At 45.6% G+C, this 17,635-nt stretch overlaps 1 protein-coding gene across 1 annotated transcript; it reads right to left on the reverse strand.

Annotated features, from left to right (window-relative positions):
- Positions 1-3,372: 3,372 nt before the first annotated feature.
- LOC117009771 lies at positions 3,373-15,521 on the reverse strand. The gene is made up of 5 exons (XM_033084100.1): positions 15,435-15,521; positions 7,348-7,738; positions 5,775-6,231; positions 5,023-5,101; positions 3,373-4,594 (listed from the first exon to the last, which is right to left on the reverse strand). Exons 1-5 carry the CDS (start codon positions 15,519-15,521, stop codon positions 3,632-3,634), a joined length of 1,977 nt encoding a protein of 658 aa, XP_032939991.1. The 3' UTR covers positions 3,373-3,631.
- Between the last annotated feature and the right edge of the window lie 2,114 nt (positions 15,522-17,635).

Raw genomic sequence — 17,635 nt, forward strand, 5'->3', positions numbered from 1 at the left:
TTCCACAGAACTCTTCTATTATTTTATTTTATTTTATTTTATTTTATTTTATTTTATTTTATTTTATCCCTCCTTTAATGCAATTCATCATAAAACAATCTCTCATTTTAATCTGGTTTTTATAGTTTGTTTGTGGCTGGGTTAATTTTTTACCTGCAGGATTGTCAGGGGGAATTTCCCACACCTTTCTCTAGTTTTTTTATTCTTTTATTATTTCCTTTTGGCTTTTTTATTCTTTTATTATTTCTGTTCTTTATAAAAATATTTTTTTTGTTAGGTTTTTTTAATTTTTTTTCATTTATTATTTCTGTGGGGTTTTTCAAATTATTTCTGTTTGACCTTTTATTATTTTTTTTATATTTTCTGTTCTTTTTTAAAAAATTATTTCTGTTGTTTAACTTTGTGTTTTGGTTTTTTTATTCTTTCTTTTATTATTTTTGTTCTGTTTTTTAAAAAATTATTTCTGTTTGGGGTTTTTTTATTATTCTTTCTTTTGTTATTTCGGTTCTGTTGGAGTTTTTTTTTTCATTATTTCTGTTTGGGGTTTTTTTCTTTATTTCTTTTATTATTTCTATGCTGTTGATTTTTAAAAAATTGTTATTTCTGACCCAGCCCAATTTCCCTCTGAGTTTTTGGTTTTTGGCCCACCAAGCTTTTCTGATGTGATTTTTTTTTATTTTTAACCAAAAAGTCGATTTTTAACCCAAAACCCAAAGCTCGCAGCCAGGTCCAGAACAAAAAATTCCCTCATTCAAGAACAAAAATTTCTCTCATTACAACCCAAAATTCCTCATTCAAACAAAAAATTTCTCATTCAAACACAAAATTCCTATGCATTTAGGATTCCTGGGTATTCCTATTTTCGGGATTCCTAGGATTTAGGATTCCTGAGAATTTAGGATTCCTAGTTATTCTTATTTCAGGTATTCCTGTGGTTTTAGGATTCCTGCAGATCTAGAATTCCTACCTATTGCTATTATAGGTATTCCTAGGATTTAGGATTCCTGTGTATTCCTAATTTAGGTATTTCCAGGGTTTAGGATTCATTGGTATTCCTGTTTTAGGTATTTTTAGGATTTAGGATTCCTGCAGATTTAGGATTCTTAGATATTGCTTTTTTTTAGATATTCCTAGGATTTAGGATACCTATTTTTGGTATTCCATGGATTTAGGATTCCAAGGTATTCCTATGTTAGCTATTCCTGAGATTTAGGATTCCTGCAGATTTAGGATTCTTATTGTAGGTATTCCTATTTTATATATTCCTACGGATTTAGGATTCCCACTGATTTAGAATTCCTATTTTAGGTATTCCTGGGATTTAGGATTCCTGTAGATTTAGGATTTCTGGGTATTCCTATTTCAAGTGTTCCTAGGATTTAGGATTCCAGTGAGTTTAGGATTTGTATTTTAGGATTCCTGCAGATCTAGAATTCCTCCAGATTTAGGATTCCTGTGGATTCCTATTTTAGGAATTTTTAAGATTAAGGATTCCTAGGTATTCCTATTTTAGGTATTCCTGCTGTTTTAGGATGTCTCAGGATTTAGGATTCCCTAGAATTTAGCATTCCTAGTTATTCCTATTAAGGGATTCCAGCACATTTAGGATTCCTGGGTATTCCTATTTTAGGTATTCCATGGATTTAGGATTCCTGCGGATTTAGGATTATGAGCTATTCCCATTTTAGGAATTCCTATTTTAGGGATTCCTGTGAATTTTGGATTCCTATTTTAGGCATTTCTAGGATTTGGGATTCCTGCAGATTTGGAATTCCTGGCTATTCCTATTTTAGGGATTTTTAGGATTCTTCCAGTCGAGATTACCACCTATTCCAATCCCCTTTAATTTCCTTAATCCCAGTTCTAACCCCAAATCCCTCCCCAAAACTCCCATTTCCAAAGGAGTCGAACATTTTTTAGTTGTTATAAATTTATTTATTGCAAAGGCAAACCAGGTTTTGGGGTCGAGTTTGAAATAAAATAAATTGAAATGTTGCTGTGGCAGATTTTTTGGGGGGGGGGATGATGATGATGAGAAGAATATTTTATTTTATTTTATTTTATTTTATTTTATTTTATTTTATTTTATTTTATTTTATTTTATTTTATTTTATTTTATTTTATTTTATTTTATTTTATTTTTAGGAACAGAGAAAAAACTTCCAAGCATTTAAATTTTGAAAAGTCACCGACCAGCACTGGGGTTCCCTTGGTTTTTGGCAAAAAAAAGCACCAGAAGTCGGAGTGTGTGATCTATAAACTTTATTTGTTAAAATTACAGAATTAATGACAATAATTACTGAATTAATATTCATGTGATTCGTGCATATTTCAGACCTTCCTGTAAATTTTTGGATATTTCAGACAAGATATTTTTATTTTTTATTCCTTCTTTTGTTTTTATTTCTTCTTGTGTCTGTCCTGTTGTTCCACGTCCTCTAATAAAGGTTTAAAAAATTCTCCAGCAATTTTAAAAAAATAAAATAATTCTTCTACGATTTAAAAAAAAATTTTTTTCTACTATTTGTTTTGCTCTGCTTTTAAATTTATTAAAAATGATTGCATTAATAAATATATTAAAAATTATTTCACGTTCTTTCAATCACATACAAAAAAATAAAAACTAGTTTTGCTAATTAAATCAAATAATCAGTCACACAACTATTTCTACAAACTATAAGGTATGTAATTAATTGATTAATTATTGATTATTATTCATTGCATAAATTTATTTTGATACTAATGAACAGCTAATTAGAAGGAGTTCTATATTGTACTAATTTTTAATTATAATTATTCCCAGGTTCCCTTTTTAGGAATTTCCCATGGAATTCCTGGGATTTTGGGGAGGATTTCCAATGAAATTCCTTGGATTTTGGGAGGATTTCGCATATAATTCTCGGGATTTGGGGGGATTTCCAATGGAATTCCTGGGATTTTGGGGGATTTCCAATGGAATTCCTGGGATTTTGGGGGATTGCCCATGGAATTCTTGGGATTTTGGGAGGATTTCCCATGGAATTCTCAGGATTTTGTGGGATTTCCCATTGAATTCTTGGGATTTTGGGAGGATTTCCATGGAATTCTCAGGATTTTGGGAGGATTTCCCATGGAATTCTCAAGATTTTGGGGGATTTCCCACGGAATTCTTGCGATTTTGGGAGGATTTTCCATGGAATTCTTGGGATTTTGGGGGGATTTCCAATGGAATTCCTGGGATTTTGGGGGATTGCCCATGGAATTCTTGGGATTTTGGGAGGATTTCCCATGGAATTCTCAGGATTTTGGGAGGATTTCCAATGGAATTCCTTGGATTTTGGGGGATTTCCCATGGAATTCCCAGGATTTTTTGGGATTTCCAATGGAATTCTCAGAATTTTGGGGTTTCCCAGGTCCCTTTTTTTGGAATTTCCCATGGAATTCCCAGGATTTTGCGGGGATTTCCAATGGAATTCTTGGGATTTTGGGGGGATTTCCAATGGAATTCCCAGGATTTTGGGGATTCCCAGGTCCCTTTTTTGGCAATTTCCAATGGAATTCTTGGGATTTTGGGGTTCCTGGGTAGGAGACAAGTGCCCGGGGATGTCCCCCCGGTGATGTCACTGTCCCTGATGACGTCACGGCAGTGACATCACTGTCCCTGCAGCAGCTTCGAGATATCCGCCATGGCTTCTTGGCACTTCTCGGCCACCTTTTTGCCATCAGGGTCATCGATGCCATTCGCAAGGAGCTTCTCGATGTCCTCAACTATCCCGTTCAGGTGACGGGTGAACGGCCTGGGGCTGGTCTCCCACAGCCACTCAGCCTGGGTCACCTTGGCCACCAAATCCTCGGGGATATTGGGGGTCGGCTGCTTTGTCCCCTCCAGGCTGGCTTTGATGTCCCCGACCGTGCATCTCAACTCCTGGAACATCACCATGGCTGTGGTACACGCGGCCACCAAGCCCCCCAGTGGCCCCAGGGCCACCGCTGCTCGCTTGCCCCTCTTGATGGCCGCCTTGTTCTCGCTGTCGGCCTTCAGGCAATCTTCCAATTCCTTGATGGCCGTCCTCGCTGCCTGGGCGGCCGTCTCCATTTTGGCCTCATACTCCTCCGATGCTGTGGGTGCCTTCTTCTTGTCAGTGACCCATGGCAGATCCCAGGTCTTGTTCACCAGGTCGGCCCTGGATTTTTGCCAGTTTTTGACCTTCTCCTGCAGGTCCCTGGCCCGCTTGGCAGCGTCGGCCGCGATGCCACCCTCGGCGGTGGCTGCATTGTTACAGGCATCAAGGAGCGCGTTGGCCTCCGAGACCAGGTTGTTCCATTCATTGACAACCTCGGTCACCGAGTCCCACCAGGCGCTGGCCGCGCTTGTCGCACTGTCCCAGGCGGCCCCTGGGGTGGCCCTGAGCTTGGCCAGGGCCTTACCCAGGGAGTTGTGATGGGCCTGGCTCAGGGTGTCCCTGAGGTGGTCGATGAAGGGATTCAGGGCTTTGCTTAGGGACCCTGAGGACCCCACGAACAGCACGTCCCCCTCCGACCTGGCCACGGTGGCCACCACCTTGCCCAGGGAGGCCACCACGGTCACCAGCGACTCCAGCAGGGATTTGGACAGCTGGGGAGGGGACAGGGGAGGTGGCACTTGTGGAGTTCTGCTGGCCCCCCTGTCCCTTTGTCACCCCCTCCTGCCCTCTGCCATCCCGTGTCACCACCCTGTCCCCTCTGCCACCCCTGCTGTCCCCTCTCCCACTCTGTCACCTCTGCCCCACCTCTGTCACCTCTGCCAACCCTTTATGCCCTCTGCCACCCTGCTGCCACCACTCTGTCACCTCTGCCACCCCCGCTGTCCCCTCTGTCTCTCCCTGTCCCCTCTGCCACCCCTCTGTCACCTCTGTGATCCCTCTGTCCCTCCCCCGTCCCCTCCTGCCACCCCCTGGTCCCCGCTCTATCCCCTCTGCCACCCTCTCCATCCCCTCTGTCACCTCCTGCCACCCCCCTGTCCCCTCCTGTCCCCTCCTGTCCCCCGTGCCGGGATTGTCGCACCTTTTGGAGCTCCATGGCCTCGGGGACACTCAGGGGACACTCTGGGGACGCTCTGAGCACGCGATACTCCGAGGGGACGCTGGTGGAGTGGGGGGTGACACCCCGGGTGACACTTATGGGACATTTATGGGACACGCGGGGAGGTGGCGGGACCGGAAGGGGGCGGGACCAGATGACGTCACCGTCCCTCCCGCGGAGCCACCGCGGGGACCCCGATGTCCCCTGAGTGTCCCCCCGATGTCCCCTGAGTGCCTCCCCGATGTCCCCTGAGTGTCCCCTGGATGTCCCCTGAGGGTCCCCCACATAGCCCCGGTGTCTCCCGATGTCCTGTTGGGGACACTGGGGACACACTGAGGTCCTCTTGGGGACATTGGACACACTGAGGGGGACACTGTGAGGAACACTGGGGTCCTGTTGGGGACATTGGGGTGACACCGGTGGGGGGCACACTGGGGTCCTCTCGGGGACACACTGGGGTCCTTTTGGGGACACTAGTGGGGGACACACTGAGGTCCTGTTGGGGGGGACACACTGAGGTCCTGTTGGGGACATTGGGGACACTGGGGACACACTGGGGTCATGAGGGGACACTGAGGGGACACCGGGGTCCTGTTGGGGACACTGGGGGACACTGCGGGGTCATCTCGGTGACCCAAAACAGGACAGGGGACCTCCAGCTAAGACGCCGCAGTGTCCCCAGTGTCCCTCGGGGTGACAGCACCACCCCTGTGGTGTCCCCTCCCTGTCACTACCGCTGCCTCCTCAGCACCATGTGGGCGTTCTGCAGCCTTTGTGTCACATTCCTGTATTGCTCCGCCGGTGTCACCAGCATGTCCTCGAGGAACTGCTCAGCCTTGCGGAACTCGTGTCCCTCTTGCGGAACTCCTTCCACCATGTCCTGGTCGACAGCGTCCACCAATCCCTTCAGGTCCTTTGTCACCCGTTCCAGCGGTGCCTTGGCATTCGCGATCTTCCCTCTGGTGTCCTTGGCGGCCTCGGCGTTGTCCCTGGCGCCCTTCACCTGCTGGGCGCGGTTACGCAGCCGCCGGGCCATGGCCCGGTTGTCGTTGGCGGTGTCACCCAGGTGTCGCCGCGATGTCCCCAAGGCCTGCGCGGCCACCTGGCAGGACACGGCCACCACGCCCAGGGCCACCAGTAGTTGATTGTCCTTGGTCACCCCCAGCGCGGTGCGGACTGAGTCCAGTGACACTGTGGGGACACAGGGACAGCGCACGGGTGGCACCGGGGACATGGTGGCAGGGCCACGAGCCCGGGGACACCTGAGCGGTGGCACCGGGAACACCCCAGTGGCACTGGCCCAGAACTCCCAGTTCAATCTCAGTGTCACCAGTTCAATCCCAGTGTCACCCGCTCAATCCCAGTGCCACCAGTTCTGTCCCAGTACAACCAGCCCAGTGTTACCAGGGCTGCCACAGTGACGTCATCTCAGTGGCACCCACTCAATCCCACTGCCCCCAACTCCATCTCAGTGCCACCAGTTCTGTCCCACTGTCACCAGCCCAGTACCACCAGTCCTGTCCCAGTGTCCCCAGTACCACCCCAGTGTCCCCAGCCCTGTCCCAGTGTGGAAAGTGCCATCCCAGTGCCACCAGTCCCGTGCTCCCAGTTCCCTCCCAGTGTCCCTATCCCAGGCAAGGGGAAAGTCTCTACTGGTCTGTACTGGTCCATAATGGTGTGTACTGGTTCATACTGGTTTGAACTGGTCTATACTGGTCTATACTGGTCTATACTGGTCCATACTGGTCTATACTGGTCCATACTGGTCTGGGCATGGGGAATTCTCTACTGCTCTGTAGATATTAATACTGGTCTATACTGCTCTGAACTGGTCTGTACTGGTCTGTATTGGTCCATACTGGTCCAGAACGGTCTATACTGGTCTATGCTGCTCTATGCTGGTCCATACTGGTTTATACTGGTCCATATTGGTCTATACTGGTTTATACTGGTTGTTACTCACACACAGCCCCGCACAGCACCATCAGCCCCACGGCCAGCCTGTGACTGGGCCAGAGCCCAGCTCACCCAGACTAGTCTGTACTGGTCCATACTGGTTTATACTGGTTTATACTGACCCATACTGGCCCATACTGGTTTCTACTAGTCCATGCTGGTCCATACTGCTCTATACTGGTTTATACTGGTTTTTATTCACACATGGCACCATTAGTCCCAGGGCCAGCCTGTGCCCAGAGCCCAGCTCACCCAAACTGGTCTGTACTGGTTTATACTGTCCGTACTGCTCTACACTGGTCCATACCGGTCTATACTGGTTTATACTGGTCCATTCTGGTTTTTACTCACACAAAACCCCGCACAGCGCCAACAACCCAAGGGCCAGCCCATGCCCGGCCCGTAGCCATTTCTGGTACTGCTGTGCCCATTCCTTCTCCTCCTCCAGCCTCTCCGCCTCCTTCTCAGCCTTGTTCGCGTTTCTCCTCAGCTCCTCATCGTCCTCGTCCCCCAGGGTCCCCCGGGCCTCTGCTGGACCCACCACAGCATTGTTGGCCACCTTCAGCTCCTCCAGGACAGCCTCGGCCTGTTTCTGCTCAGCCTTGGCCTTGTCCAGCTTATCGGTGATGCTGCTGCTGTTCTGTTTGGGCAAGGCCTCGGCCAGGGCCACCAGAGCATTCAGGGCGTTTTTCTGCGCTGTCTTTGCCCGTTCCAGCAGCGTGGGGAGGTCAGGGGGGCACAGCTGGGGACAGGAATGGGGGTTAGGGGGTTCTGGTTGGGGGAGTTGGGGGGTTCTGAGGGGGTGTTTGGGTGGTTCCAGGTGGGGTTTGGGGGGTCCCAGGTGGGGTTGGGGGGTCCCAGGTGAGGTTTGAGGGGCTCTGGGTGAGGTTTGGGGGATGCAGGAGGGGTTTGGGGGATTCTGAGCGGGGGTTTGGGGTTTCCCAGGTGAGGTCTGGGGAGTCCCAGGTGGGGTTTGTGGTGTCCCAGGTGTGGTTTGGGGGGTTCTGAGGAGATTTTGGGGGGTCCCAGGTGGGGTTTGGAGGGTCTGAGCTTGGGGGCCCCCAGCTGGAGTTTGGGGGGTCCTGGGTGAGGTTTGGGGAGTCCCAGGTGAGGTTTGGAGGGTCCCCAGTGGGGTTTTGGAGGTCCAGGGTGGGGTTTGGGGGGTTCTGAGGGGGGATTTGGGGGGTCCTGGGTGGGTTTGGGGGGTCCTGGGCAGGGTTCAGGGGGTCCCAGGGAGACTGGGGGAGTTCTGGTGGGAATTTTGGGGAGTCCCAGGTGGTGTTTGTGAGGTCCTGGGTGGAGTGTTGGGGGGCTCAAGGTGAGAATTCCCAAGGATTTGGGGTTTTACAATTAAGAACTCCCAAGGATTTTGGGGGTCCCAGGTGAGAATTCCCAAGGTTTTGGGGTTTCCCGGGGCGGGTCCAGGGAGGTATTTGGGTTCCCAGGTACCCAGGAGAGATTTTGAGGGGGACCAAGTGAGGTTTTGGGGGGGTCCCAGGTGAGAATTTCCAAGGATTTGGGGTTTCACAGGTCAGGCTACAGAGGGTTTGGGGGTTCCCAGGTATCCAGGTGAGATTTTAGGGTTTCCCAGGTGAGAAATCTCCACGATTTTGGGGGGACCCAGGTGAGAATTCCAAAAGATTTTGGGTTTCCCAGATGAGAATTCCCAAGGATTTGGGGTTTCCCACGTGAGAATTCCCAAAGGTTTTGCATTTCCTGGGTGAGAATACCCAAGGATTTGCGGTTTCACAGGTACCCAGGTGAGATTTTGGGGTTTCCCAGGTGAGAATTTCAAGGATTTAGGTTTTCCAAGGTCGGAATTCCCAAGGATTTGGGGTTTCCCAGATGAGACCTCCCTAACATTTGGGTTTTCCGAGGTGACAATTTCCAAGGATTTGGAGGGTCCCAGGAGAGAATTCCCAAGGGTTTGGGGTTTCCCAGGTGAGGCTCCCGAGGGGTTTTGGGTTCCCAGGTACCCAGGTGAGATTTTGGGAGGGGACTCGGTGAGGTTTTGGGGTTTCCCAGGTGAACATTCCCAAAGGTTTAGGATTTCCTGGGTGAGAACTCCCAAGGATTTGGGGTTTCACAGGTAAGAATTCCCAAAAGTTTAGCGTTTCCTGGGTGAGAATTCCCAAGGATTTGGGGTTTCCCTGGTAAGAATTCCCAGGGATTTGGGGTGTCCACGGATTTGGGGTTTACCAGGTGTCCCAGGTTCGGGTCCATGGGGGGTTTTGGAATTCCCAGGACGCCAGGTGAGATTTTGGAGGGTCCCAGATGAGAATTCCAAAAGATTTGGGGTTTCCAGGAGATAATTCCCAAGCATTTGGAGTGTCCCAGGTGAGACTCCTGGGGGGTTTTGGGGTTCCCAGGTACCCAGGTGAGATTTTGGAGTTTACCAGATGAGAACTCCCAAAGATTTGGGTTTTCCCTGGTGAGAATTCCGCAAGATTTGGAGGGGGTCCCAGATGAGAATTCCAAAGGATTTGGGGTTTTACAGTTAAGAACTCTCAAGGATTTGGGGGGTCCCGGGTGAGAATTCCCAAAGATTTGGGGTTTCCCGGGAGAGAATTCCCAAAGATTTGGGGGGTACCCAGTTGAGGGTCCAGGGGAGTTTTGGGGTTCCCAGGTACCCAGGTGAGATTTTGGGGTGTCCCAGGTGAGAATTCCCAAATATTTTGGAGGGTCCCAGTTGAGACCTCTCAAGGATTTGTGGGTTTAGAGATGAGAATTCCCAAAGGTTTGGGGTGTCCCAGATGAGAATTCCCAAGGATTTGGGTTCCCAGGTTCCCAGGTGAGAATTCCCAGGGAATTGGGGTGTCCCACCTGTCCCAGGTGTGGGTTCAGGGGGGTTTTGGGGTTCCCAGGTACCCAGGTGAGTTTTGGGGGCTCCCCCTGACTCTCCCGGGCAATTTGGGGGTCCCACCCCCCTTTTCCCCCTCCCGGGCCCCTGCCAACCATGCAAGCTCCGGAACTTTCCACTTCCCTTTTCTCTGCCCGGGCCCTGGGGGCCCCCAAAGTCCCCCATAATTCCCCCGAAAATCCCCTCCAAAATCCTCCAAAATCTGCCCAAAAAGCCCGCAGGTTTTGGGGTTCCCACCTGGGAGCTCATCCTGGAGCTCTGCAGCACGAGGTCGTCAAGGCTCGGAGGAGGGAGTGCCCTGCCACGACCTGGGTGACGCTTTTTTGGTGGGATTGGAACCCTCGGGGCTCTGATCCTCCCCCAAGGGGCGGAATCTGCTCTACCAGGACCTTGGGAACACTTTGGGGTGGTATTTAACCCCTCAGGGTCTGGATTGATCCTTCAGGGCTGTGAGTTTCCCTGCCAGGACCCCACTGAATCCCTAGGACCTGGATTGATCCCTCAGGGTGCTGTTTACCCTGCCAGGACCTTGGGAACACATTGGGGTGGTTTTTAACTCCTCAGGTCCTGGATTGATCCCTCAGGGCTCTGTTTGCCCTGCCAGGACCCTGATTTGGAATTGATTTTCAGGTTGTTTTTGGGGATCCAGCAGGATTTGGGATCTGGGATTTATGGGATCCAGTATTTGGGATTTGAAAGGATTTGGGATCTGGGATTTTGGAGATCAGGAAGCATTTGGGAGTTGGGATTATTTGGGATCCAGTAGGATTTGGGATTTGAGACCATTTAGAGTTGGGTTTCTGGGATCCAGCAGGATTTAGGGTCTAGGATTCTTTAGGATCCAGGATTTGGGATTTGAGACCTTTAGGGATCATTCCTTGGGATCCAGGATTTGGGATCTGGAGTGCAGGATTGCTTTGGATGCAGAATTTGGGATCCATGATTTGAGATCTGGAATTTAAGATTCCCTGGGATCCAGAATTTGGGATTATTCCTTGGGATCCAGAATTCAGGATAAATTCTTAGGATCCAGCAGGATCTGGAATTTAGGATTCCTTGGGATCCAGGATTTGGGATCATTCCTTGGGATCCAGGATTTGGGAGCTGGAATTTAGGTTTGCTTTGGATCCAGGATTTGGGATCTGGAATTTAAGATTCCTTGGGATCCAGAATTCAGGATAAATTCTTAGGATCCATCAGGATCTGGAATTCAGGATTCCTTGGGATCCAGAATGTTTGGATCATTCCTTAGGATCCAGGATTTGGAATCTGGAATTCAAGATTGTTTGGGATCCAGCATGATTGGGGATCTGGAATTTAGGATTCCTTGGGATCCAGCATTTGAGATCATTTGGGATCCAGGATTTGGGATCATTCCTTGGGATCCAGGATTTGGGATCTGGAATTCAGGATTGTTTGGGATCCAGCAGGATTTGGGATCTGGAATTTAGGATTCCTTGGGATCCAGGATTTGGGATAATTTCTTGGGATCCAGGATTTGGGATCTGGAATTTAGGATTCTTTGGGATCCAGCAGGATTTGGGATCTGGAATTTAGGATTCCTTGGGATCCAGGATTTGGGATTATTCTTTGGGATCCAGGATTTGGGATCATTCCTTGGGATCCAGCAGCATTTGGGATCATTTGGGACCTCCTGGTGTCCCTGAATCCCCCCAATGTCCCCTAGGGGTCCCATTTTAGCCCCCATTGATGGCCCCGCCCCTTTCCTTGCATGCTCAGACCCCGCCCCATTTTGTTTCCCTCCAGGCCCTGCCCCCTTTCATGCCCCGCCCCTTTCCCACACCCTCATTCATTGCCCCTCTCCCCCATCCCCCCATGGCCCTACTGGGCTGGGGTCTGTCTGGGACCAGTCCAGGCTCTGGTGGGGTCCCAGTTTTTCCCAGTGCTCCCAGCTGGGGTGTCCCACTATCCACAGTTTTTCCCAGTGCTCCCAGTTATTCTGTCCCCAGCCCCACTGTGGAGGTGGCAGGTGAGGGCTTGGGGACACCTGGGGACATTGGGGAAAGGGTTTGGAGGGTCTTGGGACACCGGGATTGGAGCTGGGGACACCTGGGGACATTGGGGACACAACTGGGACAGGGCTGGGGACACTAGGAATGGAGTTGGGGACAGAGGGGACATGTTTGGGGACACCTGGGCTAGGGCCAGAGACACCAGAATGGGGTCGGTGACGTGTCCCCAATGTCCCCACTATCTCCAATGTCCCCAATGTCCCCACTGTCTCCAATGTCTCCAATGTCCCTAATGTCCCCAAAATAAACGGACAGTGCCATCCCCCCCAGACCCAGGTGTCGGTGTAGCTGTGTAATTTAATTCAATATTTGATTTAATTTCATTTCATTTTAAATTTAATGCCATTTAATTTAAAATTTAATTTCATTTAATATAATTCTGTTTAATTTAATTAAAAATTTAATTTAATTTAATTTAAAATGCTGTTTAATTTAATTCAGTTTAATTTAAAATTTAATTTAATTGACTTTAATTTAAACTTTAATTTAATTTAATTTACTGTAGGGCTTAACTCTCCCCGATTCCCAGGTTTCCCCACCCCACATTTGGAATTTCCTTTCTCTCCTCCTCTTTTCCCAGGCATATTATTTTTCAAATGTCACCTTTTAAATATTTTTCAACCCCTCCCCAGCCAATTTTATTTTTATTTTTAAAATAAAACCTCTCCCATGGCAATTTGTCAAATGCCACCTTTTCAATCCTTTTAAATCCCCTTTTTGCCCCAATATTTCAATTTTATCTTGGTTTTTTAAACTTTATTTTTTTTTTTAAATTTTACTGATTCATGTCCTCTCTGCTAAAACAAATTCTTGCTCCTGGGAAGAACGTTGAAAAGTTCTCTGACTTTTACAGTTTCTGTTATGAGCATGTATAATATAATATAATATAATATAATATGATATGATATGATATGATATATGATATGATATGATATGATATGATATGATATGATATAATATAATATAATATAATATAATATAATATAATATAATATAATATAATATAATATAATATAATATAATATAATATAATATAATATAATATAATATAATATAATATAATATAATATAATATAATATAATATGTTACACCACAACACAATATATAAAATGTGGTTTTGTCCCGATTTAGTGGAAATTCAGCAGAAAAGCCCCAAAAACTGCCCCAGCCCAGTGAGGAAATGCAGGTAGCTGCTGCCCAGCCCGCTCGGGAAGGAATTTCCTCCGAAAGAAGTGGAAATATCCTGTTTATACAACAGAAAAGTACAAAAATGAAATTAAAATACTGAATAATTTCAGCTCTGGGTGCTCTGAAGGGATGAAAAATTCACAAAGTCTCTGTGCTGGGGATGGAGAATGAGGAGCAAAAAGTCTCCAAATTCCACATAATTCAGATTTCTTTATTTGATACAGACAGAGCTGGGGAGATGTGAGGGGTCACAGCCCCAAACCTACCCCAATCCCTCCAGGACCCCCCAGATCCCTTCCCAGTCCTTCCCAGTAACTCCCAGTAACTCCCAGTGCCTTCCCGGAAACTCCCAGATCCCTTCCCAGTCCTTTCCAGTAACTCCCAGTGCCCTTCCAGTAACTCCCAGATCCCTTCCCACTCCCTTCCAGTAACTCCCAGTGCAGGCCCAGTAAAACCCAGTGCCTTCCCAGTAACTCCCAGTGCCCCCAAACCTCCCCAAATCCACCCCAGGATCCCCCAAATCCCTTCCCAGTGCTCTTCCAGTAACTCCCAGTGCCTTCCCAGTAACTACCAGTTCCTTCCCAGTAATTCTCAGGGCCTTCCCAGGAACTCCCAGTCCCCCCAAACCTCCCCAGATCCCCCCAGAAACCCCTGAAATCCCCCTGGGACCCCCCAGTTTCCACCCCAGGGGGGTTCCAGTGCCCCCCCAGTCCCTCCCAGTAACTCCCAGTGCTCCCAGTACGTGCAACTGGTGCAGATCATGGGCCAGCAGGACCTGGGACCTCCTCAAACCTCCCCAAATCCCTTCCCCGTGCCCCCTTCAGTCCCTCCCAGTAACTCCCAGTGTTCCCTGGGAGCTCTCCACACAAATCTCATTTTGCAGCCTATCCTTAGAGCGTGGTCCCTTGTTTTAGTTTATAATTTTTGGGGTTTTTTTTGCTGTCCTAATTTTGCCAGGCAAGCAGCGGTGGCAGAAATAAACGTACTCCCAGATAAACATCTGGTTTTGGTGGATAAAACCGTTAGAAATTGGGAAGTTCTGCTCTTTGTGGGTGGGCAACCATTGATAAAACAAAAGCAGGAAGTCTGATTTTGCAAAATCTCCACGGGAAATCTGATATCACAAACTGAAGAGATACAAATTACTGACAAAACAGAATATTCATAATGCGGGGGGGGTGTTATAACAGAATTTTTTAATGATGTGTTTTCCTCTATCAAGTGTTCTTGCTTCACTTCAGAACTTTGTGTTTGGGTTTATATAAACTTCAATACTTTTGTGATTAACGCGAGTTTTTCATCAATGATCACACACATATATATATTATATAGATATATACAGACAAGAGCAGTAAAATTCAGTAAACTGACATTTGCTCTGTTTTTAACCCAATAATCAAATCTCCCTGATACTATTTTTCTGCATTTTCCCACCAGGTACAACCTGGTCCTTGAGCAAAATCCTCCCCACGGATGGGATTGTCTTTGCTGGAGGCAGAATTCACCCAAACACTTTTTCCTTGCTCACCCTTCATGCCTCCCCTCTCCTCGCTTTTTTTTTTTGAGATCTAGTGGATTTTTTCCCTTCCTTCTGACACCAGGGACTTGTGAAAAACACTTTTTACTGTTTTGGTAAAATTTAAAAGGTCTAATAAAAAGATAACAGGAGGCAAACGTAAAGTAAATGGTTAAAACGGTTGGGTACTTGGCACAGTGTTAAGAGTACACCGCTGCTTTGGGAACACATTTTAAAATATACTTTACAATATATTAATTTTTAAAATATTTATACAGTAATTTCATGGCCATAAGGCGCACCAGATTATAAGACACACTTGCGGATGTCGACAAATTTCCAAACTTTTCCCCTATATCAGGTGCACTGGATTATAAGGCGCACTTTGTGGGTGTTGGGAAATTTCCAAACTTTTTCCCTATATAAGGTATACCAGATTGTATGGTGCACTTCTTTTTTTTTTGCAACGAGGATCCACGCGCAACTTTCGCAGAGTAACAAATTAGTAACGGAATCGTGTGATCGCGGGGTTTGCCAGCAGACACTCAATTTGCAAACATTTTTCACGGATCGGCGCAGCCTTTCAACGCAACCTAAACAGAGTCAAAACACTAAAAAAAAATACAGAGAAAAATCATTCACTTTCATTAAACTTTTAAACAGCTTTATTTTGCAGTCGACTCTATTCATCTTCCATTAAACCTTCAAACTCTTCATCCTCCGTATCAGAAATCGTCAATTGGTGTTGATGATGTGGTCTGGCTGCATATTTTTTTCAGAGATCTTGTTTTTGCTATAACTCTGGAAGGTGGCCAACTTTTCCTCGTAATCCGCCAGTACCTGCTGAGACACCGTCGTCCTTGTGCAGATGGAGAAGCACCAAGAAGGCCTTGCTTTAAATTCATTGATATCCGTTTCATTTGCCATCGCTTGGACTTTTATCCAAACCGTGACAGTTGAGAAGCTTCTGCCAGCTGCTCTTTGTTCCGAAATCCAACGGTCAAGTCTGTCTTCTAGTTGCGGTCATTTTGTTTTATTGCCGAGGAAACTTTTCTTTGTCTTCTCTGCAAGATGTAGCCCATCTTCTCACTTTCTCCTCTTGGACTCTTTAATGTTGAATTCTATAGCTGGAAATCTATTTCCATGTTCTTCTGTGTGGTTGATTTCAATTTAATTTCAATTAAATTTGCTTTCAATTTAAAATCTGCATCGTAAGGAAATCTCCTCTGTGGAGCCATTTTGGAGTCGCTGTCCATGTTAACACCCACCGTCAGTAACGCCTTCATCTGAGCCCCCTGCCCAGGTTCCAGGGAAGCCAGGGAAATGTCCTGGATCCCCACATTCATCCACGGGTAGGCGAGAAACTTTTCTCTGATTGGTTTATCATGGTCAGAAACACGCGGTTCATTGAAATCGCAACACCCAAACAATCCCATAGTCTAAACAACGTAGGCGAATCCACTTCATCCCATTTTCGCTTGGGAAAGGCGCAGCGCGGTGTCAGTTAATGGTAAACTTCCAAATTTTTTTCATATATAAGACGCACCAGATTGTAAGACGCACCTCCAAGTTTTGATCAAATTTTGGGGTTTAAGGTGCGCCTTAAATAAAAAATTCCTGGTTTTTTTGTATAGTTAAAAATTTTTGGGAACTATTTAGCATGACTACTTTTTGGGTTTACTTTCTTAGAGCATGCGTGTTTTTTGGGTTGTGGTTTTAATTTTTTAAAATTATTTTTTAATTTTTGCATGGTGGTTTTGGTTTTTTGCAGTTGGTGAGTGTTGATAATTGTTGTGTTAGCTGCAGGGTTTCTATAACACGTTTACAGGCTGTTATTTTGATAGGTGGGGTGTGTGTTGGGTCCATCCATCCTTTGGCATCACCAACCTGGTTTTTTAAGCAAAAAAATAAGAGAAATAATAAAAAACCCCAAGAAAATAATAATAATAATTTTAAAGAGAGAAATAATAAGAGAAATAATTAAAAAAAACCAAACAGAAATAATTTAAAAAAAAAGAATAAAAAACCCCAAAGTTAAATAACAATAATTTTAAAAAAGAACAGAAGTAATGGAAGATTAAAAAACCCAAACAAAAATGATAATCAAATTAAACAGAACAGAAATAATAAAAGAAAGAATAAAATAAACCAAAGTGAAATAATACATAATTTTTAAAAAGAACAGAAATAATAAAAGAAAGAATAAAAAGAAAAACCTAAATAATTTTTTAAAAAGTAAACAGATAAAATAATTTCCTGTCAGGTTCTGTGGAAAGGGAAACGTGCCAATGTAAATACTGGAGAAATTCAGGGGAAAAGGATTGGGAAATATTGTAAATATTGAATTGTAGTGTTTTCTTATATTGTATTGTATTACATTATATTGGATTAGATTATATAGTATATAGTTATATCATATTACATTACATTACATTACATTACATTACATTACATTACATTACATTACATTACATTACATTATATTATATTATATTATATTATATTATATTATATTATATTATATTATATTATATTATATTATATTATACAGGAATCCTAAATCATCAGGAATCCTAAATCATAGAAAACTCCAGATCCTAGGAATACCTGATATAGGAATCCTAAATCCAAAGGACTCCCTAAAATAGGAATTCCTAAAATAGGAATACCACAGAGTTCTAAATCTGAGGAATCCTAAACCTGCAAGAATCCCTAAATAGTAATAACTAGGAACACTGAATCCACAGGAATCCTAAATCCAGGAATACCTAAAATAGGAATAGCTAGGAATTCTAGATCTGCAGGAATCCTAAAATACGAATCCTAAATCTACAGGAATCCCTAAATTAGGAATACTCAGGAACCCCAAATCCATGTAATACCTAAAATATGACTATCTAGGAATCCCAAATCCTCAGGAATCCCTTAATAGGAATAAGTAGGAATGCTAAATCGGCAGAAGTCTCTAGAATAGGAATAAGAAGGAATCCTAAATCCTAAAAATACCTAAATTAGGAATATGTAGGAATCCTAAATCAACA

This window comes from Catharus ustulatus, chromosome 36, assembly GCF_009819885.2.
Source record: "Catharus ustulatus isolate bCatUst1 chromosome 36, bCatUst1.pri.v2, whole genome shotgun sequence".
NCBI lineage: Eukaryota > Metazoa > Chordata > Aves > Passeriformes > Turdidae > Catharus > Catharus ustulatus.

Coding starts and splice junctions, on each gene's coding strand:
- LOC117009771 (XM_033084100.1), bottom strand. CDS start 15,521: ATGGCAAATGAAACGGATATCAATGAATTTAAAGCAAGGCCTTCTTGG. Junction 6,232..7,347: donor GGCGCTGTGCGGGGTTTTGT/GTGAGTAAAAAC, acceptor GTGTCCCCACAG/TGTCACTGGACTCAGTCCGC. Junction 4,595..5,022: donor AGGCCATGGAGCTCCAAAAG/GTGCGACAATCC, acceptor TCCCCTCCCCAG/CTGTCCAAATCCCTGCTGGA.